This window comes from Felis catus, chromosome D4 (genome assembly GCF_018350175.1).
Source record: "Felis catus isolate Fca126 chromosome D4, F.catus_Fca126_mat1.0, whole genome shotgun sequence".
Taxonomy (NCBI): Eukaryota; Metazoa; Chordata; class Mammalia; order Carnivora; family Felidae; genus Felis; species Felis catus.
This window is the reverse complement of record NC_058380.1, coordinates 9,286,407-9,312,805: the sequence shown is the minus strand read 5'-3', so window position 1 is coordinate 9,312,805 and position 26,399 is coordinate 9,286,407. Positions and strand designations below refer to the sequence as shown.

General features: G+C 44.0%; 1 protein-coding gene across 7 annotated transcripts in view; it reads left to right on the top strand.

Annotated features, from left to right (window-relative positions):
* Nucleotides 1–26,399, top strand: part of SMARCA2 (SWI/SNF related, matrix associated, actin dependent regulator of chromatin, subfamily a, member 2) — a 181,508-nt gene that overhangs the window by 18,392 nt on the left and 136,717 nt on the right. For all 7 annotated transcript variants that reach the window (XM_045043019.1, XM_045043015.1, XM_045043017.1 and 4 more), the window contains exons 3-8: nucleotides 53–182; nucleotides 6,821–7,207; nucleotides 14,429–14,684; nucleotides 21,502–21,628; nucleotides 23,612–23,785; nucleotides 25,296–25,469. In XM_045043019.1, coding sequence (XP_044898954.1) covers nucleotides 53–182; nucleotides 6,821–7,207; nucleotides 14,429–14,684; nucleotides 21,502–21,628; nucleotides 23,612–23,785; nucleotides 25,296–25,469 — 1,248 coding nt within the window. The remainder of the gene's footprint in view (nucleotides 1–52; nucleotides 183–6,820; nucleotides 7,208–14,428; nucleotides 14,685–21,501; nucleotides 21,629–23,611; nucleotides 23,786–25,295; nucleotides 25,470–26,399) is intronic.

Sequence of the window (26,399 nt, the reverse complement as noted above, 5' to 3'; positions counted from 1 at the left end):
ACATGTTTTGTAGCTGAAGTGACATCTAACTGACGTCCTTGACATGTTTCAGCCCATCGATGGTATGCACGACAAGGGGATTGTAGAAGATATCCATTGTGGATCCATGAAGGGCACCGGTATGCGGCCACCGCACCCAGGCATGGGTCCTCCCCAGAGTCCGATGGATCAACACAGCCAAGGTTTGTGTCTGCTCCACACCTGACATTGGCTCAGTTCCATAGCCTTTCATCTTTCTTGTTGGTTATTTAATTTATTTTTTTAACATTTATTTATTTTTGAGAGAGAGAGAGAGAGCGAGCGAGTGAGAATGAGCAGGGGAGGGACAGAGAGAGACGGAGACACAGAATCTGAAGCAGGCTCCAGGCTCTGAGCCGTCAGCACAGAGCCTGACACGGGGCTCGAACCCACAAACTACAAGATCATGACCTGAGCTGAAGTCAGGTGCTCAACTGACCAAGCCACCCAGGCGCCCCTCTTACGGGTTATTTTAATTGTGGTTTCCAAAGAACGTGTCTAAGGGAGATCGAGTCCTGCAGGCTTCATTTCCCCCTTCCCCCGCCAACACAACTATGATTTATATGGACAGTTTTATTTCCAAAATACTAATAAATTCTACTAGCCACCCTGCGTCCAAGCAGTCTACAGAGTGCTTTGTGTACTTTATGCAGATTCTTTCTCGTGATCTTGTAAGGTAAATTAGGGCACCCCAGTGTTACAGACGGGAAGTTAAAGCTCCGAGAATTTACCGTGTTTTCCTAAGTTTACACATCCAGTAAGTGACGGGGCCAGAAGGAGAATCCAGGTCTGCCTCCAAATGACAGCATAGATGTGAAGGTAAGATGAGCCACCGTGTCCCTTGGATTGCATGCTCTTACGTTGTCTGTAAGGTGGCTTTTTTTCTGGCAGCGGAATTACCTGTCGTTGCTGGTGGGTGGCTGCATTAGTCTCCTAAGGCCGCCATAACAAATTCCCACCAACCGGTGGTGGGGTGGGGGTGGGGGGCGGCTCAGAACAATAGAAATTTATTCTCTCATGGTTCTGGAGGCTGGAAACCTGAAATCAAGGTATCAGCAAGTCCGTGATCTCTCTGAAAGCTCTGGGGAAGAATCTTGTTTTGCCTTGTTTTCCTGTTTGTAAATTCAGGAAGCCTCTGGTGGCTGAGAGCTTGACACTCCTTGGCTTGTCGATCTCTCATTCCAACCTGTCTTGGTCTCCATGTGACATTTTTCCTGAATGTCTGTGCCTGTGTCCAGATTTCACTCTTCTCATAGGGACACTAGTCACTGGTTTAGGGTCTTAATCCATTATGACCTCATCTTAACTTCATTACCTCTGCAAAGATCCTGTTTCCAAATTATTTGGTTGTATTCATAGGTTCTAGAGGTTAGGGCTTTAGCATATCTCTGCAGAGGACATAATTCAACCCACAACAATGGCCAATCAATCTAGGGTATATTTCTCTTCTCCTTGGTGCCTTCTTCCCTAAGACATAGTAAAGATACCGCCAAGTCTTTGAGTACAATGTAACCTGTTTTCACAGTCATTTAATGATCATTTCAGCATGCAAGGGCATGCATTCATCTAGGACCAGTTAACCCTAATATGTTGATATATAATTCAAAGTTTGTGGTTTATGTGTTGGTGTGCATACTCCTTTGTAGTTTAATATATGTAGTCTTTTTCTCTATTCATGATCAGCCATCCATCCATCCGAGGAGAGATTTTTTGACTGAGGATTTAGAGAAGTGTGTTCACAATTTTAACAGATATATAAATAAGCAAATCATGGAGGCATAGGAGTGTATCGTCATTAATGTTTAAGCAGGTTTTGAATATCCCAGACTCCGATCTGAATTTTTTTTTCAATGTTTTTTATTTATTTTTGGGACAGAGAGAGACAGAGCATGAACAGGGGAGGGGCAGAGAGAGAGGGAGACGCAGAATCGGAAACAGGCTCCAGGCTCCGAACCATCAGCCCAGAGCCTGACGCAGGGCTCGAACTCACGGACCGCGAGATCGTGACCTGGCTGAAGTCGGACGCTTAACCGACTGCGCCACCCAGGCGCCCCTCGATCTGAATTTTGATGGCGGGCAGGTCTAAGGGTCACAGAGGACTCACCAAATGTTGACTACCATGTTGTCAGAAAAGCAGCCTGATTCATTGGGCCTTTTTGCAGTATAGGAAGAAAACATTTGACCCATTCGGTGTTCAAGAATGGATTTAGACAGCACTTCCGGGTTTAACATTTAAATATTAAGGAGCCAGGTGTGAGCCAGGTGCATTCACAGAGCCAATATAGACCTCATTTGTACTGTCTGGGAGATGTAGACGAGTGACATTCAGTAATTCTCGAAGCCAGGTGCTTGTTCTCTCTGCTCCCAGCTTGGCAGTACCTCTAGTCATAGGGTCCGAGCAAAACTCCCAACACAAAACACTTCCAATGCATGAACTTTACGTGAGCGTTTTTACTTTTATGTATCTTAGAATTGTTCTCATTGCTTGGTTCCTCTTATTCCGCTTGGAATCTCCGAGACGTTGGCACAGGATCTAGCACACAACCGGATAGATACCTAGTTAATTTCATTCATGTAGGCAGAGAAGTGACCTGATGCATGCACAAGTCAACAATTCTAAATAGATACTAATTTTTATGTAATTTCAGGAAGTTCTAATTACTTGGAAACGTAGAGGTCTGCATTTAAATGGAATCAGAATTAGCACGTAATATTTTTCTCCAAACTAGCAAAGTGCATTGCAGGCTGGGGAATGAGTTATTTAAAAGCATAGTTTTGAGTAAAGTAGTATTGGTATAATGGAGTCTTATTCTATATAATGATCTAAAAAGAATTTAGACTCTGTAATAGCATGTCTCTTTAAAAACCCCATTGTAAAAAGCCATTTATAAACACACAGGTATAGAGAGGTGTGGCATTGATTGGAAGGCTGCCAGCTCTAACTACCTAGCAACATATTAGGTTATTTTAAGGTATTGGTTGAGAAGGAAAACCATTTCCTTCAATAAATACTGAATTGTGTACCTTATGGTCTCAATGATAACATTGTTTATTTTTAGTCCGTTGGATAGAAAAAGTCTTCCAAGGCAAGTATATAATACTTAATGTGTGTGTGCGTGTGTGTGTGTGTGTGTGTGTGTACGCGCACGCACGAAGAGAAAATTCGTATAAAAATTGGCACTTATAAGTTCAAGATTATTAAAAGGAGAGACGTGACTGCTTCTCTCTGAGGCAAGGTGAAACTGGGGAGATATTGGCCCTCGAAGACCAGGGAAGTAAAACTGCCACTTTTGGACCACTTTCGAATGAGCAAATCAGACTAGTTCAAAAAGAGTAGACTCCATATCGACGCTGGCATCTTGCAGACGAATGTATATTCACTCTCAGGCAATTTCCTCACCCCGTTTTCTCAACTAAAGATAATTACTAAAATATGTTATGTTGTATCATCATTTAGATTCTGTTTTTTCCTGAAGTTTTATGGAATGTAGGATAAAAAAAAAATCTCTCTCTCTTTAGCTGAAACACTGTCACATTTTTAGCGTTATACTGTGATAGAATGATTCTGTTACCATCCCCTGTATTTTCTGGGGGGAAAAAATTTCCCATGCCCAGTTTCTTCTTGTCACATTTGAGGTGAAACTTGGTTGCATTGACGAATTCTGGAAAATGATTTTTATTCCACTCTCAGCTTCTTCCTTAGTGAATTTGAGGTAAACTTAATCACTGTCCCTGATGTAACTGTCTCACCTTCCTCCCTTGCTTCGTCTTGCCTGTACTCCACAGTTTAAAAGAGCAATTTGGTTAACAGTTGAGTTTAGACTGGATTGTCTGGTGTTTTGGCCCATTGTATTAGGCATCCTGTGACTTATCTTGGGGTAAGCTATAATTGATGACCTGAAGAAAATAGGAGAGACCAGAAGACGGGAGACATATGACCCATCTTAATGTAGAAGGAGTATCTCTCCTACTATGAAAATGCCAGCAGGAAGTTTTTGGTAGCAGGTTTCTCCCTCTGTAGTAGGTAGAGGGTTGGCCAAAACGGTGTCAGGAAGCTGCTTCCTAATGAACAAATTCCCATTTTGCACCAGCATTACAATGAAGGGGCAAATGTAAGCCTCATTAAGAAGGAAGAATGTTCGGGGCGCCTGGGTGGCTCAGTCGGTTAAGCGTCCGACTTTGGCTCAGGTCACGATCTCGTGGTCCGGGAGTTCGAGCCCCGCGTCAGGCTCTGGGCTGATGGCTCAGAGCCTGGATCCTGTTTCCGATTCTGTGTCTCCCTCTCTCTCTGCCCCTCCCCCGTTAATACTCTGTCTCTCTCTGTCTCAAAAATAAATAAAGGTTAAAAAAAAAATAAAAAAAAAAAAAAGGAAGAATGTTCATGACAAAGTTAGGTGTATATTGTGGGTCCCATCTAAACCTTTTCTGTTTTAAGTGGCAGCATACTGGGCTGTACATGTCTGCTGGCCCTGTAGGCTGCTTTCAGGTTCAAGGGCATTTTCTTGGCCAACTTCTATGACTAACTAGAACCCTAGTGGCTGAGTGGTTTTGCCTTTCCTTATGAAGTAGGGATTTGGAGAACAAGAGTCAGTGGATCCTCAGTGCAGGATTTCTCTGAATGGAGCTCTACTTCTCCCACCCTTTGATTGGACAGAACCTACCCTTGTCTTAGAGGATCAGACGAAATTTGTTTCCCTTGGCAATTCGACATACAAGAAGTTACATCCCTTTTTCCCCCTCTAGTTTTGCACATGGTGACGGTTGAGTCCCCGGTCACGGTTGGTCAGATATTCTTGGGCCTCTGTGATCCCACGTGGACGCACAGAGCTCTTTCAGCCCAATCCCAACATGGGCTCAAACACAAAGCAGATGTCTAATAACCGCGGGTGCGATGACCTTTATGATAATTGTGACTCAAGTACATTTATTAAAAGGCAATGACCTTTAATATTTTATACTGTGTCTTAGGACATCGGTGATTTGATTAATTAGCGCTTAGTTTGAATTCGGGACAGGCTTTAGGATTGCAGGAGGCCGCCTTGTTCCCTCCTTCACTTCACCTTGGGTCTCCCTGCAACAGTGCTTGGTCATATGTTTTTCCAGGAATTCTTTGGCCAGGATATGCAGTTTATCTCCTGAAAATGAGTTCCTTGAAGTATTTTATGCATTTTTGACTTTCTTCCCCAAGAAAAGTATTCGTAAGTTTCCCACGTAGATCTCTTATAAGCCCAAACAGATTCCTCTCATGTTTATGTCATATTGTAAATGGTTCTAGAAGGATTGGTGAGACTTTCGAGTCTCTAACTTATGTTTTATAAAACCAGATTAATATTAGACGCTGGAGAGAACATGTACATATTGGAATCACACGGACTTTGGTTTGAATTTCGGAGCTACAGAGATCTCATTGTGTGACCTTGGGTAACTCACTCACACTCTGAGCCTCAGTTCCCTTATTTAAAAAAAGAATGAGGTGGGGGTGCCTAGGTGGCTCAGCTGGTGAAGTGTCCCACTTTGGCCCAGGTCGTGATCTCACGGTTCATGGGCTCAAGCCCCGCATCGGGCTGTCTGCTGTCAGCATAGAGCCCCCTTTGGATCCTCTCTCCCTCTCTCTCTTTGCCCCTTCCCCACTCATGCTCTCTGTTTCCCTCTCTCACAAATAAACATTTAAAAAATACATAAAAATAAGAAAAATTTGAAAATGAGGGGACAACACATAGGCTCTGAGGATGTTGTGGGGATTAAAGAAATAATGTGTACTCCACGCCTATCCTTTTAATTCTCCTTGCCATGTCTGTGCTCCCACTAGCCTAAAAGCCGCTGGCCAGATCACCATGTTGCCTTCAGCTGACTTCAGTCCCTCTTACCCACAGCTAGAAGAGTCCCTGGGGACCAATGATCCCCCAGAGTCGTCACCGGTGACATAAGCAGTGACTGATGATCCTGAGAGTGTAAATACCTCAAGTTTCTTCCTCCCCCAGCTCCCTGGGATAATTTGGAGGCAAGTTATTTCACCTTATGTCCCTGAGCGTCTACCAGAGATTAATCTGCAGATACCCACTCTAGCAGCTGCCGACCCTGCCTTATGCCACCTTTTTATACCCCTGACAGTATCCCCGCACCTTTCGCCCAAATCACTCACACTCAATCCTTCCATCAGGCTCTGTTTCGAGGGAGCACTCAACTTGGGTAGTGCCTACAACAGTGGAGGCCCTCAATAATTGTGCATAATAATAAACCAGATAATCATTTGCTGTCCTCATAAGAGACTCTTCATTCCCTTTTGCGATCTCGAACCCACCTTCAGGTTTTGTTCTGTCAGTTGAAGCCAGTCTTAATGTATACTGCTCTCCCCTGGTGCCTTTCGTTTAGGTATATGGCAGCCACTGACAGTTTACCTTCTAGGACACATGCGGTCTTTGATCACTCGACATGTGGCTTCTACTCTTTGAGGTGTGTTGTGACTTAGTATGAAAAAAAAAAAGAATGTAAAATATGTCTAATAATTTTTATATTTTGAAATGATACTATTTTGGGGTTTGTTGATGTCAGTGAAACATTATTAAAATGAGCTTTGTTTCTTTTACCTGTTAATGTGACTCCTAGAAAATTTTAATTTGTATGCCTCTGGTGTATAGAAATTTGATAATTCCATGTACTTCTGTGATTATTGAATGGTATATATCCTACATTCCTCTAAACAGGCAGTGCTGTTGCAGAAAATTATCCCAGTAGCCAGGAATGCCTGGCCCACGGGGGTCACTGGGGGCAGCGTGTGATCTCCTCTCCTGTTTTATTCCAGGCTACATGTCGCCGCACCCGTCTCCGCTGGGAGCCCCAGAGCACGTCTCCAGTCCTATGTCGGGGGGCGGCCCGACCCCACCCCAGATGCCGCCCAGCCAGCCGGGGCCCCTCCTGTCGGGCGATCCGCAGGCGATGAGCCAGCCCAACAGAGGTCCCTCGCCTTTCAGCCCCGTCCAGCTGCATCAGCTGCGAGCTCAGATTTTAGCTTACAAAATGCTGGCCCGCGGCCAGCCCCTCCCCGAAACGCTGCAGCTTGCAGTGCAGGGGAAAAGGACGTTGCCCGGCATGCAGCAGCCGCAGCCGCAGCCCCAGCCGCCCTCGCAGCCCCAGCCGCAGGCACAGCAGCCGCAGCAGCAGGCCCTTGTTAACTACAACAGACCATCTGGTAGGTTAACGTGCCACCCAATGAATAACGCGGTGCTCCGGCTCGGATAAGGACTGCTCCGGGTGCGCAAGCGCTGGGTCGCCCGAAGCCCAGGGCTGACTTAGCCCTTTGTTGTACCTCGTTGGCTGTCGTGTCTTCCTTCGCTCACTTGGCCAGGATCCTTGGGCTCCTGTGCCGTAGAGTCTGAGGCAGGAGGCGGTGTGTCCCCCGTGATTCTGCATTCTCTTCCAAGAGGTTCAAGGTCTGTCGGAAGCCCGTGCACACCGCCCCCCACCCCCAGGTTAAGAACCCTGCACGCGGTGCGTCCCATCGCCAAAATGCGCCCCCAGAATCCGGTCCCCGCGAGCCATCTTAGGTTGGTTGACTTATTTATTTCTACCCGGTCTTGCGAAAAGCATTGAGGGAGGCTTCCAAGGAGCACACCTGCAGTAAAATCATGATCAGGTAGGAAATCAGAAGCAAAGGGAATCGAAATCGGGGTCAGGGAGGTCAGGGACACGGGCCGACAAGAGCTCCAACGGCTGTTGCCTCCGAGCAAGTGGACTCCAGTTTCCGGGCAGTCAGGAAAGGGGTGCGGTCGGGGGGAGGGTCTGGTACCAAATCTTCACCGTTCAGAAGCAAGTAGCTCACCGGTGTCTCAGAGGAAAACGGAGCGTTTTCTAGCATGAGGCAATAAAATAGATTCTCCGGGTGGGATTATTTTTTTAATTACCGCTATTATTATTATTATTATTATTATTTTATTATTATTATAAAAGACACTGCGTGACAGGCATCAGTGACATTTGTTCATAATAAACCGAGTAACAGAATCCACATGGCCTATTTCTTATATATACCCCGGCATCAAAGCTTAAGCTGTGCTGTTATGTAACAGGTGGAGATGAGATAGTCCTTTCCAGGGCCTTCTGGTGGTCTGGCTTGATCCCGCTGATAGAATTCAGAGGTGCAGGAGGCTAGGGGATGAGCTTCCACGCACTTTATTTTCTCTGGCAGGCTTTTTTTGTTAACCACCAGGTAAGCAAAGAGTTTATGGTTCTGTCCTGATTAGAGCTTTGAATCCCAGGAAATTTTGAATTCCCAGGGTCTTCCTTGACGTTGACATCCTTCCTGCGAATGGTTCCCTCTCCTTAGGGCAGGCCACGACATGCTGATTCCTGCACACAATCGGTGCAGGAAATGGGTACTTTTTCTAGGTTTGGGGACTGAAGTAGTATAGAAGAGTTCAGGTGATGATGATGATGATGATGAAGTACTCTGTCTTCGGAGTTTGTGTTTCTCTTCTGGTAGGGATAAACTCACCTTGTTAACTGTGGCTGTATACTTAGGAATGGATTTGAAAGAGTAAGAAAGGATCATGTCAGATTCAGATCATTTTGTAGTGACCATGGCGCTTTGGTAGGTGAAGGATCCTATGGCACTGAACCTCTAGCGTCTACAAACGTAGAGGAAAACCACGCATAAAATGGTAGTTTGCATATTTGATGCGTTTAGAGGTTTTAAAATGGCATAACTCCAGCTCTGGGGAAGGCAGCCAGATGAAAGAAAGAAATACACGCACGTCTCTGGGTGCATAGCTTACACTTAGGGCGCACCTACTGGCATACCTCGTGCACCATGCTCAGCGATGAGTACTTTACATCCAGAACATGGCGAGTTGGGACTCACATACCGGCAGCCTGACCTCAAGAGCCCACGTCTTTTAACCGCTGCCCCGTACTGGCTCCCTCATCACAACGGGGCTCACCACCAGGGAAAGAACCCCATCCCAAACTCTGTGCACCAGATGCAAGCAGTTTACTCCTGTGTGTGTCAAAAGGAAAAACATCTTCGCTCCTTACGTAGAGCCTTTTAACTTGCTCTTTAGACACAACGTCAAGGAAATTGGCACATCTTGATAACCCACATCTCAGGGCAGTTTCCAGTAGAGACGGAGTGACAGGAATCAGATAGTTAAGCACCTCCCAAGAGGCAGTGGTGTGGGACCCTGTCAGTAGGCACCTGTCACCGCACCTCGATGCGTGTCCTGGGGTGCCATCTCATCACAGACCTCCATGAGCATTGGTATTTTTTTTTAATGACCTACGCTCAGCAGGAAAACATCCCAAAGCCTCCCTTCAGAAGGCAGGAAGGTAATCAATTCATTTCAGATACCTTTTCACCCGAAGTTCGAATAAGCAGACCCAATGACAGAGTAGAACTTAGGGAACGAAGTCGTGGTTGTCTGGATGCTTGGGAAGAGCAACCCCTCCATGCCCCAGTACAACACAATCCTGAGTGCGCTTTCTGGACCCTCTCCAGAAGAGAGGGCTCCGTGTCTTTTCTGTCTCCGATGCTGGGGCCTTCCCTCACCAGGCCCCTGTTGTCGGGAGGAACTCATTTTCTTACTCACCACTCATGTCTCGTGTTTCTAGAAAGCAGGCTTCATTACAAGTGAAAATATTAGGGCAGGTAGTGTTTCATGCCAGAGAGGAGCAAGGAGGCCATGGGTAACTTTGGAAGAAATAACCTGTTAACAGAGCAGATCCATTTCTGCCGCTGGGAAGGGGCTTCCACCTGACATTGTTGCAGAACTTGTCCCCAAATCTCAGATTTTAGAGGGAAATGACAATCTTGCTTGACAAAGACTTTTTTTGTTTTTGGTTTTGTTTTTTGGTGGGGGTGGGGAGGAGGTTGGCGTTTAGGACAAGTCAAAAGAAGAATATTTTTTCCGAGTTAATATTATTTTTCTTGTTATTGTTTACCTCCATCCCTCCCTAATTAAAAAAAAAAAGTATTGTTGTGTATAAATCCCTCTACTAATATTTCAGGAAACAATAAGTTTTTAAGTATGTCCACTTACCTAGAGGTAGCTACGATTCCGTGTTTCTTTTGTCCCACTTTGTAGCGTTATTCATGTGTGAGGAGAATCTTTTTGGTTGAGGTGGTCTGCCTCAAACCTACTTCAGAGTTGTAACTCACCCAAAGTGGCATATATCATCATAGGCACCGCTAGAGAATTACTGGTTGACTGCAGGAGTTGTGCACTGAACAAATAATTCTTCAGCCTTTGCCTGCTGTGGGCTCTGTGCAAATGTAACCCATCATCTCCCTTTTCATTTTGATTTATTTTTTTACTTTATAGAGACTAAAGCAAAATTAAAATTAGGAACTGTAATAAAAAAGGTTTTTGGGGTGGTTTTTGTTGTTGTTTTATTTTGTTTTTTTTTTTTTTTTTTGGTGTATATGGAGTAAAGGACCTTACGATAGAAAGTAAAAGTTTCACTGCCAGTTTTCTTTAGTGCCTGTCTCTCTCCTGCTTCTCCCCTCCTTTTAGTATCTAAAATTTCTAGGTATCCTCAATGTAATAAATATACTTCATTACATTTTTTTTTCCAACCCACGGAAACCACTTAAATCCCTATTTTGGGGACAGAATATTGAGTAACTATCCTAGTGTGTCAGAAGACAGTGAGTTCTGAATGAACAGAAATTCTGTATATGCGAGACTCAGGTATTTTCATAAGTTTGTTTCCCTGTTGTTTTGTTGTTGTTGTTTATTTATTTTGAGAGAGCGAGTGGTGGAGGGACAGAGAGAGAGAGGGAGAGAGAGAATCCCAGCAGGCTCCACGCCGTCAGCATGGAGCCTGATGTGAGATCATGACCTGAGCCGAAATCAAAGAGTCAGATGCTCAACCGACTGAGCCACCCAGGCTCAGTTTCCCTGTTTCATAACATCAGGCATAGGGATCCATCCGAGAACGATCCCCCCCACCCCCGACACACACACACACCTTGGTTGCCCTGGGAGACTCTCAGGGATGTCAGGACATAATACATCTGCCTAGATTTCCAAGGTGGGAGCTCAGGGGAAAACAGACACGTTTGGAGCCTTGGCAACTAAGCCTAAATTGTTTATGTTGGGGGGCGGGTAGGCGATAAGATAGGGAATGTAATTTGTTTTGCGTTTGAAGATACCAGGGAGAAGTCTTATCGTCTGGCAGACCACGAGTGTCTATTGCAGAGATGGTTTCTGTCGATAAGAAGCGCAGCCAGGCAGGCACCTCAGGTGTGGAAGCCGCCTGCGGGACAGGCAGGAAGCCTGATGAACAGGTAGTTACATTCCAGGCACGTCCAGTTGCTGCAAGCTGCATTCAGTTCCCTGGCCTCTGTAAATAGAAGTTGTTATGTAATCTATTGGAGGGAGGGAAAAAAAAAAAAAAAAAAAAAAAGGCCCACGCAGTAAGTGAACTTGCGGTGTTTAGTGAGGAAAGGAATTTGCTTGTAAGTGGCTCTGATAGCAGATTAGCAGGAAGCACATGGCAGGCTGACTTATCTGTGTATTTGTGCTGAGTTGTTGTAAACTGTAGAGGCATTTTGAAGTTTGCTGGAGAAAAGCGTACTCCCAACGTTGCCAGCTAATACGCTACCAAGTTTCCTAAAAGGCCTTTCTGTTGCCGTGGGGTTTTTCTAGAAAGCGAAATTAATTCAATTAGACTTCTTAACCTTTGTGGCCTTGGTAGCGGTAAGAATGACAAGAGGAGAGGATGGAATCTACATTATCTCCTTGTACCTCACGACCACCCTCTTATCCCCATTCTGCAGATGAGAAAACCGAGGCACAACTTGCCCAGGCTTACGCCACCAGTAGGTGGTAGAGCTGAGGTGACCTGGGAAGATACAGGGTGTTTTAAACGTGCCCATTTCATTCACAGCAAACCGTAGTACTTTTCAAATTGGAGATTGGAATATGTAGGTTCACGTTGGGGTCTCTCCCTGCTTCTCAATTTTAAGGGTCAATCAGCCAGGTAAGAATGTCTTTGGACTTAATGGATTAAAGAAGTCTAGTCTGGTGCGTGCGTGTTAGACCTCATTTTGAGTCATAGGCTAAAAATGACCAGAAGTGGAACCAGGGATATCCGACATGCTCTGGATACCTTCCTTTGCTGAAATGTGGCTTTAAAAATAGTGACTTGAATTTACCTCAAGGAGTCATCAGAGCCTTCTGCATAGGTATTTGCCGGCTATTGACTGCCGAACGGGTGGAATGCGTAACCCCAGTGCCCTGTTATGGCTTTTGTTGATGAATTCTTTAAACTTGGAAAGGAGGAAAATCTCTTTCAGAACTGAGTGTAAAGTAATTGTTATCTTATCACTAAGACCCAAATTTTGTTTTTGTTCAAGTTGGTAGTGTTTTTAGAGGGCTTCAATGTATTCAGTTGATTATTTAGTGTGCTTATACCAAGCCTTTAAATATACCAGTTTCCTGAGTCTACTAAGGAGATTTATAGAATCACAGAGAATTAAAAAAAAAAAAAAGAATCAGAGAATTAACATAACTGTTAGAAATCTCTGTCTTCTCTCTTTGGACTGGAATCATATCTAAAACAACCCCAAGGGAAAATCTACCCTGTTTTAAAGACCTCTAGGGAGAAAATATTCTAGAACGTCCCTCCATAACTCATTCCCATGCTTAACGACCCTGAGATTTAATGTTTAGAAATTGGTTTCTTATGTATGGATAAAAGAAACTCTAAATATAAAATATTATGAAACGCGATACATTATGTAAAAGACTTTCCCATTCAGAAAAAAAATCAGAAAGTACTTAGATGAAAAGAATCTCTTTATTATGATAGTACTGTCTACAATGCTTAAAATAGAAAATTTTTAAAAATGCATTTTTCTCTCCAGAGTTTTTCATCCCCCCCACTAGACCCAGGGGCTACAGATTGCCTCAGGATTATGTAGCTCTATGTATTTTGGAAAGTTTTACCTAATTTCACAGGGAAGGGGAAAGAAGAACAACAGTAACACCACACACACACACACACACACACACACACACACGCGTGCTCATGTATGTGCCCATGCACACGCACATATGCCCACACTCAGGCACATGCGCGTGCACACACACACAACACACAGTTTCCTAAGCAGTTTGCTCTGTTTTCTCACGTTCCTCATGTCAGAATTTTTGCTGACACTCTCCCTGCGTTGTCAGTTGAAGCCCATTTCCAAACGGTATTTGCTGGAAATTGAATAAATATGTCTCATCTTTCATAATGTGTGTCTTTGTATGGTTAATTATTAAGGGGTTCTGAAGTATATAGACTATTATTTTGTTGCCATTGAATGATTTTAACTTTTCTTAGAGAAGATATGGCAAATACCCAGAAGAATGCAGAGGTTTTAACAGCTTAGTGAGCTTTATTTCTTTTCGTTTTTTTTTTTATTTACTAATTCATCTGGTAGCATCGCTAATATTATTTATAATTTTGAAGTAAGTAAAAATTTACCTAGGAGGAAAGAGGGAGAGGACTTCTTATTTTAGGTCCATACATAGCAATCAATTTAAACTCCTGAGGTTTAATGTGGAAAATTGCATTAAATTAAGTTATTAAGTGCATTTTGATAAGCTGGATGATTACATATCCCTTTATTCTGTTAGCATGAGAAAAATGCTCTCTTGAATCTTAATATTTACTACTTTTTATTAGGTGGGATGAGTGGCTCCCCCTCACCAGACACACACACTGCAATGTTTTTAGAAACGTTTTCTAATATGTAGTAAAAAAAAAACAAAACAAAAAAACCCTTAAGTTCCTGAGATGCACTGATTAAGCCTGAAATGTGCTTTATAGGTCATTAAGGAAAAATGTGTGCCCCTTTCAGCTCACATCAGAGGACTGGCCAGGCTGCTGGCTGTTATTTGCAAGGCAAGGGTTTCAACAGCAAGGCTGCTGCAGAACAAGACCGGGGTCTGCCTAGAGCCGCGTTTTTTGGCGCAATTTGCAAAATGTGATTTTTAGGACCGCACCCAAATCGCATCTGACTGTTCCATGACTCCCTTGCTTTTCTGAACTCTTGAATGCACCTGTAATTGTAATTCCTTAAAAACAAAACAAAATAAAAAGCACTGTAGAGCTACATTAATTGCTGGGCCTCCGTTCCTTTTATCAATTTATTCCTTTAGTCATTTATGGACCATTTCGCCAGTGTTCATTAGTGAATGCCATTTCCCTATGCGGACAGATGCCAGGTTCTTCTTTCCTTTTCCTTCCTTTCCTCCCCTGCCCTCCTGCCTTCCTCCTCTTCCTCCTTCCTCCCCTCCTTCCTTCCCTTGAGACAGTTTACTTGTCCCCATGGCGGGTCCCCCGGGGGCAGCCGGCAGGCCGGGGTGAGCAGGGGCGCCGGCCCGCCCGAGCTGCTGCTGCCCATGTCGCTCTTGTCCCGCAGGCCCGGGGCCGGAGCTGAGTGGCCCGAACACCCCGCAGAAGCTGCCGGTGCCCGCGCCCAGCGGCCGGCCCTCGCCCGCGCCCCCGGCCGCCGCGCAGCCCCCCGCCGCCGCCGTGCCCGGGCCCTCCGTGCCACAGCCGGCTCCCGGGCAGCCGTCGCCCATCCTGCAGCTGCAGCAGAAGCAGAGCCGTATCAGCCCCATCCAGAAACCGCAGGGCCTGGACCCCGTGGAGATCCTGCAGGAGCGCGAGTACAGGTAAGACACTGTTCCCCGCCCCGCCCCCCACCTCACCCCGCAGGGGTGTGTGGACCGCTGGTGTGGTGGGCATGCTTCCCAATGGGACAAGGCACAGGCCGAAACTCAGGCTGCGGGAAGAATGTCCTCGGAACAAGGGTTTGTTTGCCATACCGGTGGCAGGAGGGGGGCCTCTGGGTTCTCAGGACAGTGAGTGTCATTCACTGAGTCCGGAAAGCTGTCATCACCCGCCATGACATGCCAGGCACTGTGTCGGGCACTGGGGATGCAAAGATCAAAGTCCAGCCAGGAGTGCCTGTGGATGCAAGAAAGCAGACCCGTCATACTTGGCCTATCTGTGCATGGTGTCTCTCAGTTTATCCTTGAATGATGGCTTCGAGCTGGTCTCATGCTACTAAAGCCTACATAGTGGCTCACTGTAATATATTCTTTGTTTTAATGCATGCATTTGTGGGTCTACAGCTTGGCCCAGCCTTAGTGGTAAGCCCGATAGAAGTGTCTTCATGTGGGGTCCTTCTTTAAACTCTTCGTTCCAGAAACCTAATTTTCACCTGATTTGGCACGTTTATCTGAATCAGTAGTTGGCAAACCTTTTCTGCAAACGGCGGGATGGTTAAAACTTTACCCTTTTCAGGACTGTGGCAAAGGCCTCTCAGCTCTGCTAAGAGCATCCACAGACAATAATGGGCTGGCTGTGTTCCAGTAAAACTTTATTTACAGAAGCAGGCTGTGGAAAGGATTTGGCCCACAGGCTGGAGTTAGCGGACCCTTGATGTAAATACTTAATGTTAACCAAAAAGAGAGTCCAGGAGTGTTCTGTCACTTACCAGCTGTGTTACCTTGGTGAAGTTACATCTCTTTTCCGTGACTCAGTTTCCACATCTGTTAAAAGAAGGTGTTATAGTACCTCTTGTAGGGGGAGAGATTAAATGATACAAAGACTTTCAGTACATATCAGCTATGATTATTTCCCAATTATTATTTAATTTCAAAGAAATTGTAAGGGAAGGTCAGTAAATAACATCACCTTTAAAGACATCACCTTAGTCTTTATTGAAAGACACATGACTTACATGTTACTAGATTAAAACACTGAGTTACCAGCTTTGGTAGTTAACTGTGAAAGAAATCACAGTAACTTGCCCATAAATGTGTGTAGCTTTTTGGATGAAGAGCAAAACTTTCCTCTCTTTACTATTACTAATCCTCAACAAAGAGCTTTTGTATTGCTGTTTCCTAAATTTTATGTATCCCTAGAGAGCTACATATACATCATCAGTTGGTATTGTAGTGTTGACAGGCGGATCACTGTGCAGTACAAAGTCACATGTTAGCCCTAGGTTCCTATCTGGGGCAGAAGCTTTATTCATATGCGGTACTTTCTTTACATCACTACTGAATTAAAAAAAAAAAGTCAAAAGTATTTTTTAAAAAGGCAGTAAGTAGCACCGAGGGGTATTGTTTAGTTACTCTAAAATTCTGACTTCCAAAGAACTAACTTTTTTTTGTCCTTACCTCGAATATACCAGTATTGTTACTACGTCATGTGAACTACATTCATAACATAGACACTCTCTCTACCTAGAAATACATCTGGACTTTTCTCCTTGTTCAGCCTGTGTTGTGCGGGGCGGGGGGGGGGGGGAGGCAGGCAGGTGTAGGTGCATTTTACTGACTCCTAAGTTTTCTTCATTTTTACCAGAACTGTGTTTGCAGGACTTTCTTGTCATGAGCCCCATTTTTAGCACCCTTGGATGGCCTCCCAAAGTATACAGTACTAAGTAGGACTATGTAGCCTATTCCAGTGTGTGAAAAGCTTTGGTCCTCCAGTCCCGTATCAACAAGAAAAAAAATACATGAGTGGGGATCTTTTAAATTATAAGCAGAATGTGGTGGAATGGCTATTTTTGATATTATTATCGTTACTTGATGAAATGTCTCCTCTTTCGTAAAGATGCGTGGCTTCCAGAATGATTGCTCTGGCAACTCTGGGTCTGAAAAGCAGGTGGGGTCTTGGGGCTGAACTTTCCCATGGCCGTCTTGAGAAAGAGCCCGGGTTTCTCCTGGCAACATCACAGGGCATCTTGTATCTTCTTTAATTAGAGAGCGGTGGCTGGCTTCCCCATCTGGAGATAAATGGTTCAGCTGCAGAGAGGCGTTAACTTTATCCTTCAGAAGGGGTTAGCTCGAGTGCCTTAGGGTCTTGTAAGAGACAGCTAAGCAACTTTGCCTTTTGCCCCTCTTTGAGAGAATGGCTTCCTGGTCTTTAGCACTAGTAGCTGGAAAGGTCCTGTGTATCTTTACCTTCTGATCAAGTATTTGAGCAAGGTCTAAAGTATATAGATATATGTGTGTGTGTGTATATGTGTATGTGTGTATATATGTATATGTACATGTATGTGTACATGTAATATATGTATACATATATTTGTTTTATAATTTATGTACTTAATTGGAGCAAAACCCATCTGATCGATTATTTGAGCAAGGTGTAAAAGATATCAATAGGTAGATAGATATCTTCTTTATAATTTTATGTACTTAGTTGGAGCAAAGAAATCATCTGTCAGAATTTCTTTAACAGATGTTCATGTCTTTGACCATGGTAATATCACTTACCTTGTCTGTGAAGATTGAAAGGAAGTTGTCAGAATCTCAAATTTCTTTTTGACTTTTAAGTCGCTTGGCTGTTTCTCTTGCTCATCATAAAAGCAGAATCTTGACAAACTGACCTTCTTGATTCAACAACAGCATAAATAAGTTTCTGCGCCTGAACACTTTGCCTCAAATCTGTGCAGTCTGCGGTGAAAACATTTTGTTCCCATCTAAATTGTATCCTTTCTTTTTTGACCATCTTTCTCTTACTGATGAAACTCAGTGCCTTTTTCTGTAGTTAAGCGTCAGAGAGAGAGTTCCAGTTTGTTCTTGCTGTTGTCGTTGGTGGTGGTGGTGGTCTTTCCAGCACGCTTCTCTTGCCCTGTCAGTATACCTGACTTCACTTCTCCCATGCTGGGTTCGATTTTCGGGCAAAAGCGCTCCGGTTGTCACGTTAGTGTGTAAACGAATGGATTCCACAAGCGTTTTCACAGAAGATGCGTTTCACATTCAAAGGAGTTTATTTGAGAAGCTCCCCTTTGAAACACGCCAGCCCTCTTTGGCATTAATTTCAAATTCAGTATGAAAATAGTAGCACACCTTGCTTCAGGAAGCAAGCGTGTTTTTTGTCCTTCTCTGATCCCCACTGCAACCCTGAAACTCCTTCTCAAAAATTACCAAGGGCTGTTTGATCAGCAGAGTTACGAAAAGTCATTTTCCCCCACCCTCTCCCCTCTCTCTCTCCCCCCCCTTTTTAAAGTGTCACTCAGCTCCTTGAAGGAACAAAATGTACCAGTGTCATTTTCTGTTCAAATAACTCTCCTACAGGAATCATAAACTTCTCCTCTGGACCTGAACAAATATCTGTTACCTTTAATGGAACTCTTTTTCTTGCTGGAACAGTAACCCCTCTTGATTTACTGTTCAATCTGTATGAAAAACCTGAGTGACCTAATTCTGCTTCAATTTTCTGTACTCGTGAGGACACCAAATGAGTCTCCCGCAGTTATACAGTATTACATGTGTTGTTGTTTCGGGAAGTTTAGAATCCTGAATCTCTTTATTGGACTACCTGCTGAATTCCATTGATGGGAAGATGAAATTGTCTGGCGAGGAGCATTATTTAAAATGAAGTTTTCTATTAACAACGACGACCACCACCACAAAGAAATAAAATTTTCTACGTTAAAGCAGCCCCCCCTGTCCCCTTGCTACCCACCCACCATGTGCGGAATTCAATGCATGTATTTTACCGCGGAACCTACCTTTCCTCTTCTGTAGTTTTGCACGATGGCACTTTGCACTTTCCACCTCCCTCTCGTGAAAGAAAGATTCTTTTGTGTTGGGGAATCTGAGATTCCTTGACAAGTTACTAGGCCCTTGGGAGATGCAGATATTTTGGGAAGCAGTGCCCCCCACTGCTCCCCACAGACTCTGAGGCTACATCTGCCCCCATCCCTGCCTCCCCACATCCCTGCATCTCCCACTCCCATGGGGGGAATTAATCTCTGTGCTCTCAGCCCAGTTGTCCTAAGATTATTTATTTCGTCCTAATTCCATAGACCTTTAGAAGATTAAGAAAAAGCAGCTATGCCTCTGATTTCTCACTTGACCCACTTGGTCAGACAGAGTAAGCCCAAACACCAAGGGATGGTTGAATTTCCGAGATATTCACATGAAACAAACAAACAAACAAACAAAAGTTTGTGGTAAATCTAGAACCGAGGAAGTAGCCTAACTAAATCACTGACTCTCATCTACCTCCCTGTGATATTTAATTCTCCTATACTGTGGCCTTCACTCGACATGAGTAAAGCTGTTTTGGCTTAGTTTTCTTTTGTTTTGTTTTTTCCTATTTAAATTAAATATTTGAAAAAAAACACACTATAACAGGTTTTTTTTTTTTCTCTTAATGTCGTAGTTAAGATGTACCATCTCTGGCCATAGTTAGAGATTTTTTGGCAAAGTGAATATTTAAGAAATTGAATTGGACAAATGAAATGGATCTTTGTTCCATACGGTGAAAATTAAAAAAAAAAGAAAACTCTGATGAAAATCCCATGAGTATCAGTAGTAATAGGAATGCACAAGAACAGTGGGTGAGGTGGGGCAGTCTGGCCAAAAGAATACAATGTGGAAGTTTGTTTATTTTTCTATTATTTAAAATTTGTAAGTGTTCCTTTTTTTATTTCAAAAATGGTGGAAGTTTCTTACCGTCATTTGAACTCACACAAGTGTTTATTCTGCTGCATGTATAAGCCGTTTAAGGGCCTCTTTGCTTGTGTTAGTACAGAGGGCTGCAAAAAACAGCATGATAACACGGACAGCGCTAATAATAGCATGTTCTGCCATCAAATCGTTCAGTAAATCAGAATTAATAACACGTATGTACCAAATAAAATAGGAATCTGTCAGGATATTATTTCCAGCAAAGTCAATGAAAAAATGATGTGCTTCCCTTACTGTCATTTTTTAAAGTTTTGAAAAAGATGACATTTTACTTCTCTACCAAAGCAAACAGTTGCAAGTTCTGTACGTTTTTTTGGTTTGGTTTTGTTTTTAAAAGCACTCAGTTTTTGATATTTGGGCTAACTGAAGTAGTAAGATAATTTTGTGGGCCCTCGCTCAGAGATTGTACTTTTTCATGTTGACGCACACAGAGCATCGTAAAGGTCGACAAAACCATAATACAGATTTGTATTTATTTAGTCACTTACTATTAATATTTTTAAAGATTTTATTTTTTAAGTAATCTCTATACCCAGCTGAGGGCTAGAACTCACAACCCTGAGATCAAGGGTCACACGCTCCACCGACTGAGCCAGCCAGACACCCCGCATGATACGAGTTTTTAAAAGAATTTTTAATTATCGGCTTTTATAGTTGAGGTCCAGGAAAGCTGCAGTCAGAAAGTGTGTATTAATTACCTGCGGTGTCCCTGCAGGTGTCAGGCAGATGAGGCTCCTGTCCGGGCTCCCTCCTTCACTAGTTCTGTGAAGTTTGCGTGTTTCTTACTGTCTCCAAACCTCAGTTTTCTCATCAGTAAGATGGCACCTCTATAGCATTTACCTTGTAGGGGTGCATGCATGTGTGTGTGTGCGTGTGTGTGTGTGTGTGAGAGAGAGAGAGAGAGAGAGAGAGAGAGAGAGAGAGAGAGAGAGAGACAGAGTGAGTACATGTAAAGGAGGGAGGGAGAAAGAATTGAAGAAAATTCTACCTTAAATACACCTTAGCACAGTTAATGTTAATTTAACTTACTACCTTTTACTGTTCTTCATGAAATCTTTTCCAAGACACTTTTGCCCCAAGTTTGGAGGGAGGTAGTTCTAAAAATAGATTTTAAATGGCATGCAATTATTTGTAAGAATAGGATCCAGGCGAAATCTGAAGCCGGTTTGTATGGGGTCACAGTAAAAGTATCCCGGCTGAATGAAGAAAGTGGGGTATGTTTTGTTTTCTCTTCTGCCTTTATTTTGAAGAATGACCTGCAGTTATATTCCTGATGATGTCGGAGATGAGAATCTCTAGCAACCCTTTTTCTAGAAACTTAGTTTTTAAATACTGTTACTTTACCATCTCCCGCTACCCCAAACCTGATTTTTAAAAATGCCTACTTTGCCTTTTCTCAGACAAGCACTGCTCAGAGAGGAAGTGGTCGTGGTTGGCAGGCTCTCTCCGTGAATGTTTTGGGTTGGTTGATTTCTGTGGCCTCAGCACCTAAAAGTGCTCTTGTTCACTCAGCTTCAACGGCTGTTGTCATCAGCATCTTGGCAAAGAGGGCACATGGCCTGGTTGCCTAGGACGGAACTGGGAGTCAGAAAGAAAACTCTGTTGTCTCAGCTCTGCACTCTGGCTGCCCGGGCATTTGGGAGCAAATCACATTGTCCTGTCTCTCATGTTCTCTCTGTCTGAAGCAAGTCATGGCACTGGACTGCCTTCCTAGATGCATCCTGAGTCTTCCTTTCTGGGTGTTCGAGAGAGAGAGACGTTGTGAAGAAGGCCAGAGTGTTGAGCAACATACGGCACCTGTCCGCGTCAATGCAGAGGTCGCTCTCCTCCGTTTAACATCAGATAATCCAGCTGGGCATCAGGAATTCGCCGACAGCAAGATCCGGGATATGTTTTGCCAGAACTTAAACCTGAGGGTTACTGTTTATCATTCAAGACTCCGTTGTAATGTATATTTCCCCCTCCCCCCCCCCCATTTCCTTATCTCCTTTAGACTCCAGGCTCGCATAGCTCATAGGATCCAAGAACTGGAAAATCTGCCTGGCTCTCTGCCACCAGATTTACGAACCAAAGCAACTGTGGAGCTGAAAGCACTTCGCTTACTCAATTTCCAGCGTCAGGTAATACCTTTTCCCCAGCGAATCCGAGATGAAGGAAATAAGCGGAAGTCTGTTCAATATTGTTATAAAGATATAAACTTAGTAAAACTAGTTTTACTAGTGTATTTCCAACCAGCAGCATAGAGCCAAAAGTAATGAAGATGAATTGTTTATTATTCTACTTTTTTTCTTCTGTATATCAGAGCCATTTTTTTTTTCTCCTATATTACGGTTTCCAAAGTCAGAGTAATGGCATTTTGTTACCTTGGATGAAACCTTGAGAATAAATGGTTTAGCTTGCCTTTATGACTCCAGAGAAAAAGATAGAAGGGGGTCGATCAGAGTCTCTTTGTAAACACAAATGTAAAATCCTAGCCATTCCGAATTCTCCTCTGCTGAATTGATAGCCCCTCATTTGTAGAAATACATAGCACTGTTTTCTAACGGCTGATTATTCATCGGAGCCTAAGTTTGAAGCATTTGACCACATCAGGCCCACGTATCGACTAATCAGTGGACTGTTACCTAGTGTTCTTGCTGTGGTTCTTAGTAGTGACTGATTAATAAAAGCTAGCATGGCGATCTGTTTTATAACTGCCGAGTCTGTAGGAGACTAGTGAAATGAAGTAGAGATAGTTTTACGTTGGTGAGTTTTGCTCTGTGGACCCAAAAGGTGCAGGTCTCCTGGTCCGCACCCTGCCTCGTTTAGCCAAAGGGGAGAAGGGACGCATGCTTGCCAGGCAGGTGGGTTTACTTGGTGAAGGTCTCGGGGCGTGCAAAATGAATTATTAATGAATGAAAGTGGTTTGGAAGTATTGAATTGCATGACTCAGTCTGTTGCGGGATGTGACTAAAATCACAAAGGCACCCCACTTGCTACTGTCATAGGAACTCGGTTGGGAGTACATTTGCCCTCTGGGTTATAATGTCGCAGGAGGGTGTCGTGGTGACAGGGTGCTCCTTGGCCATAGCTTTGTGAGAGTAGCTTTCAGCTGAAATTCTAAAAGAAAGAAAATAAAAGGCCCTGAATGCCATTTACTTCCTTTCCTATACGAGACTTCACGAAACGCACTTCATGAAGTGCTTGCTAAAATTTTGTGAAAATGATTAATAACCGAATATATCTTCACAAAATAAGATTATATTCAGATTTGCTTCTCTGTGCTGGGACTCTTACCAGTCTCTGATTTTTTTGCTTGATGGTGTAGAAAAGTCCACCCTCTATGAAATTTTCCCAGTGAATTAACTATAGTTGATGCTGATTTGAGATTCAGTTAGATTGTTATTTTAACGTTTATGCCCAATCCTTCCCCCACCCCCACCACCCCGGCTGCTACCACATAACGTACAACATGGATAAGATACTACATTTATGGTAATCTAAAAAGAAGTCCACGATCTAGTGTGAAATTTAAATATCTTGGAAAGAATATCATCGTTGGGAGTGGGGGAAGCCAAAGCCCGTATTTCCCATTTTTCATATGAAAATTAACATTGAATTAATATTGTTTGAGTACCTGCTGCTACTGTGCATGAACAAGAAGTAACGTTTCTACTCTTTTTTGCAGAGCATCATTAAAGTCCATCTTTAGACACAAAGAGAATGTTAGTATGGCACTTAAAATGAAGTAAAATATTTCAGAAGCTCATTAGCTAATTAATACCATTAGAATAATTAAACAGAATGAATTAATTTATTGAACACCCAAGACAGGTTTTGGTTAGTGTTTTTGTTCGTGTTACAGTGCTGTAAGTTTCTGTTTTTGTTTTTAATCTGAATTACTTGGAAAGAACACTTTTACCGTCTTTGAAAGTGCTGCGTGGATTTGGCACGATTTAGTCCCTTCACTTACAAAAAACAAGGCCAACTCCAATGGAGAACCTTGTAGAGACCCCATTCTGCCCCACTAACGGGGAGCAGGGCAGTGGAGGCTGTCCAGGAGCCAGGCCTCTGTTTGGGGAAGCTCTCCCAACGGCTCCCCGCTCCCCCCTTGACCTTGACAGCTGAGACAAGAGGTGGTGGCCTGCATGCGACGAGACACAACCCTGGAGACGGCCCTCAACTCCAAAGCATACAAACGGAGCAAGCGCCAGACCCTGAGGGAGGCCCGCATGACGGAGAAACTGGAGAAGCAGCAGAAGATTGAGCAAGAAAGGAAGCGTCGACAGAAGCACCAGGTATTGGGGGGTGGACTGTGTGGCCCTACATTGACGGACACGCCTGACTGAGCCCTCAGGTGGACTCAGAAGGACTGAGAAATGTACTGGCGAGGGCGGTGGGGACGTACCATGAGAACAGAAAGGTCCCTTGCAACTCCCGTGTTCCAGCCGCCCCATGTGAGACAGGCCAGGCTAGGGAAGTGGGTGGCCTGTCCATGGGACTGTGAGGGGATCAGTGGAGGACCCTGCTTTCTGAATTCCAGGCAGGTGTCTTCTGCATAATCCCACGGCCAGCTGCCACCCCGATGGCCTGGAAAAGAAATGAAGAGAGAAAAACAGTTGTTTGTTTTTTTTTTAATTTCTTATTTATTTTTTGAGAGCGAGACACAGAGTGTGAGTGGGGGAGGGGCAGACAGAGAAGGAGACACAGAATCCGAAGCAGGCTCCAGGCTCTGAGCTGTCAACACAGAGCCCGATGCGAGGCTGGAACCTACAAACTGTGAGATCATGACCGGAGCCGAAGTCTGAGGCTTAACTGACGAGCCACCCAGGCTCCCCAAAACAGTTATTTTTATAACGAATGTAAATACAGCCTCCTGGGCTTTTCTGGGGCGCCGTTGGAGGTTTCATAGGGGCAGAGTTAAAAAAAATTTTTTTTTTAGCGTTTATTTATTTTTGAAAGAGAGAGAGTGAAAGAGCGCAAGCCAGGGAGGGGTAGAGAGAGGGGGAAACACAAAATGCGAAGCAGGCTCCAGGCTCTGAGCTGCCAGCATAAAGGGCGACGTGGGGCTCACATCTCACAAACCGTGAGATCATGACCTGAGCTGAAGTCGGACACTTAACCGACTGAGCCGTCCAGGCACCCAGGGGCAGATATTTTAAAATGTTCCTTCCTAGGGGGTTGGAAATATTTTTGATGCAGGATTTGATTTTGCATTAGAAGCCCTGTAAATTGTGTTTGTTTTCTGGTGCCCGATTTAATGCCCCAGCTTCGTTTCATTTGGAAAAATAAATGTTAGATATTCGTTGGTACACGTGTCTCCTCCCATATTTCAAAAGTAGATCTGAATTATGGGCGGCGATTTTCGTGGCTCCTCATCTTATTTCAAGTCACGGTTCTAAGGCGTTTAAGTTAGAGCAGAAGAGGCATGACTTTTATAACCTGGTTCTCACTGAAAATACCCTCCTCCCTCGGGTTTATTTGAGGGTGATGTGCTTTACATTTCATCACTGCTGTTTTGCATGCTTCTGCCAATCCTTGGTCCTGCCATTTTCATGGGGCCGTATTTTTTGAGGCCTCAGAGGTTTCGCTTCCACACACTGGCGCCCAAACAAACTTTGAGAGCCTTTTTCACCAGCCCCATAGCCCATAGCTCAGCTGCCAGGACACATCCCAGGGCACCTGTCCCCCAGAAGATTCTAATCGTCCACTCTCATGAAGGCAAAGTGTGTGCTTTCTTGGGCTACGCTGAAACCTCATGGGAAACAGACTTTGAGTATCCTTTTCTCCTCCCTTTGGATCCCGTAGGAGTACCTGAACAGTATTTTGCAGCATGCAAAAGATTTTAAGGAATACCATCGGTCTGTGGCCGGGAAGATCCAGAAGCTGTCCAAAGCAGTGGCAACTTGGCACGCCAACACGGAAAGAGAGCAGAAGAAAGAGACGGAGCGTATCGAAAAGGAGAGAATGCGAAGACTGATGGTAAGGGGCTCGCTCGCCTGCAGGGACCCCGGGAAATGGGGGTCCTCACAGGCACCCGTGTTGAGAATGGTAAATATGCTATAGCAGGGGGTGAGTAAAAGCGTCTTCTCAAACATGTTAACACGCCCCTTTGAGCCTCGTATGGATGGAGTAGGCACATCTTCTCTTTCCTGGACAGCACATACCACGAATCCAGGACCACGGCTGATGAGTCGAGTACTTGCCTGTCCTGGGGCAGCATTGCTGTTCAGATTATAGCTTCTCACATAAAGGCGAGTCGTACAGCTTTCAGGAGTTGTATTGAACAACCAGATCGTCCTTTGTAAAATTTTGCGTCTTTGAGACTCATGATACAGGTTGCTTTGCATGAATGTGTCATGAAGTTATATCTTGGACTCGAAGAAGGTCTGTTTTTTTAAAGCCTCTGGTGTTATCCTTTTTTTTTTTTTAATGATAGAAATTTCTCCCTAGCAGTATAAAAAGTGATTTTTAAGTTAATTTTGAAATGTTGCGTTTTTGGTTATAGCTGTGTTATTGTCAAAGGCTACCCACGGGTCATTACGTTTATGCTATTATTTTTTAATGGATATATAAATACAGAAGGGATTGGTTTACATCATTGGCCTGGGTGTTTGGTTTTATTGACCATTTATTTTTGGAATTGGACCTCGGAGCACACCATGGAATTTTAAAAGTGTGTGTGATCTATAATGATGCGAGACCTGCAAATTGTACCTGGGACATAATGCCTGAGAATAGGATGGAGATAAAATCATTAGCCTTGGCCCATAATTACGAACCTGGAAAATTCCAAGTGACAAGGCCTTTCTTGGTGTTATTATGGTTTGAATTTTTTTTCCCCACTAATTTTGTGGATTCCAGAGACTAAACACCATGTTTTAAAGAGCCCTGTTTCCAGGTATTACTAAA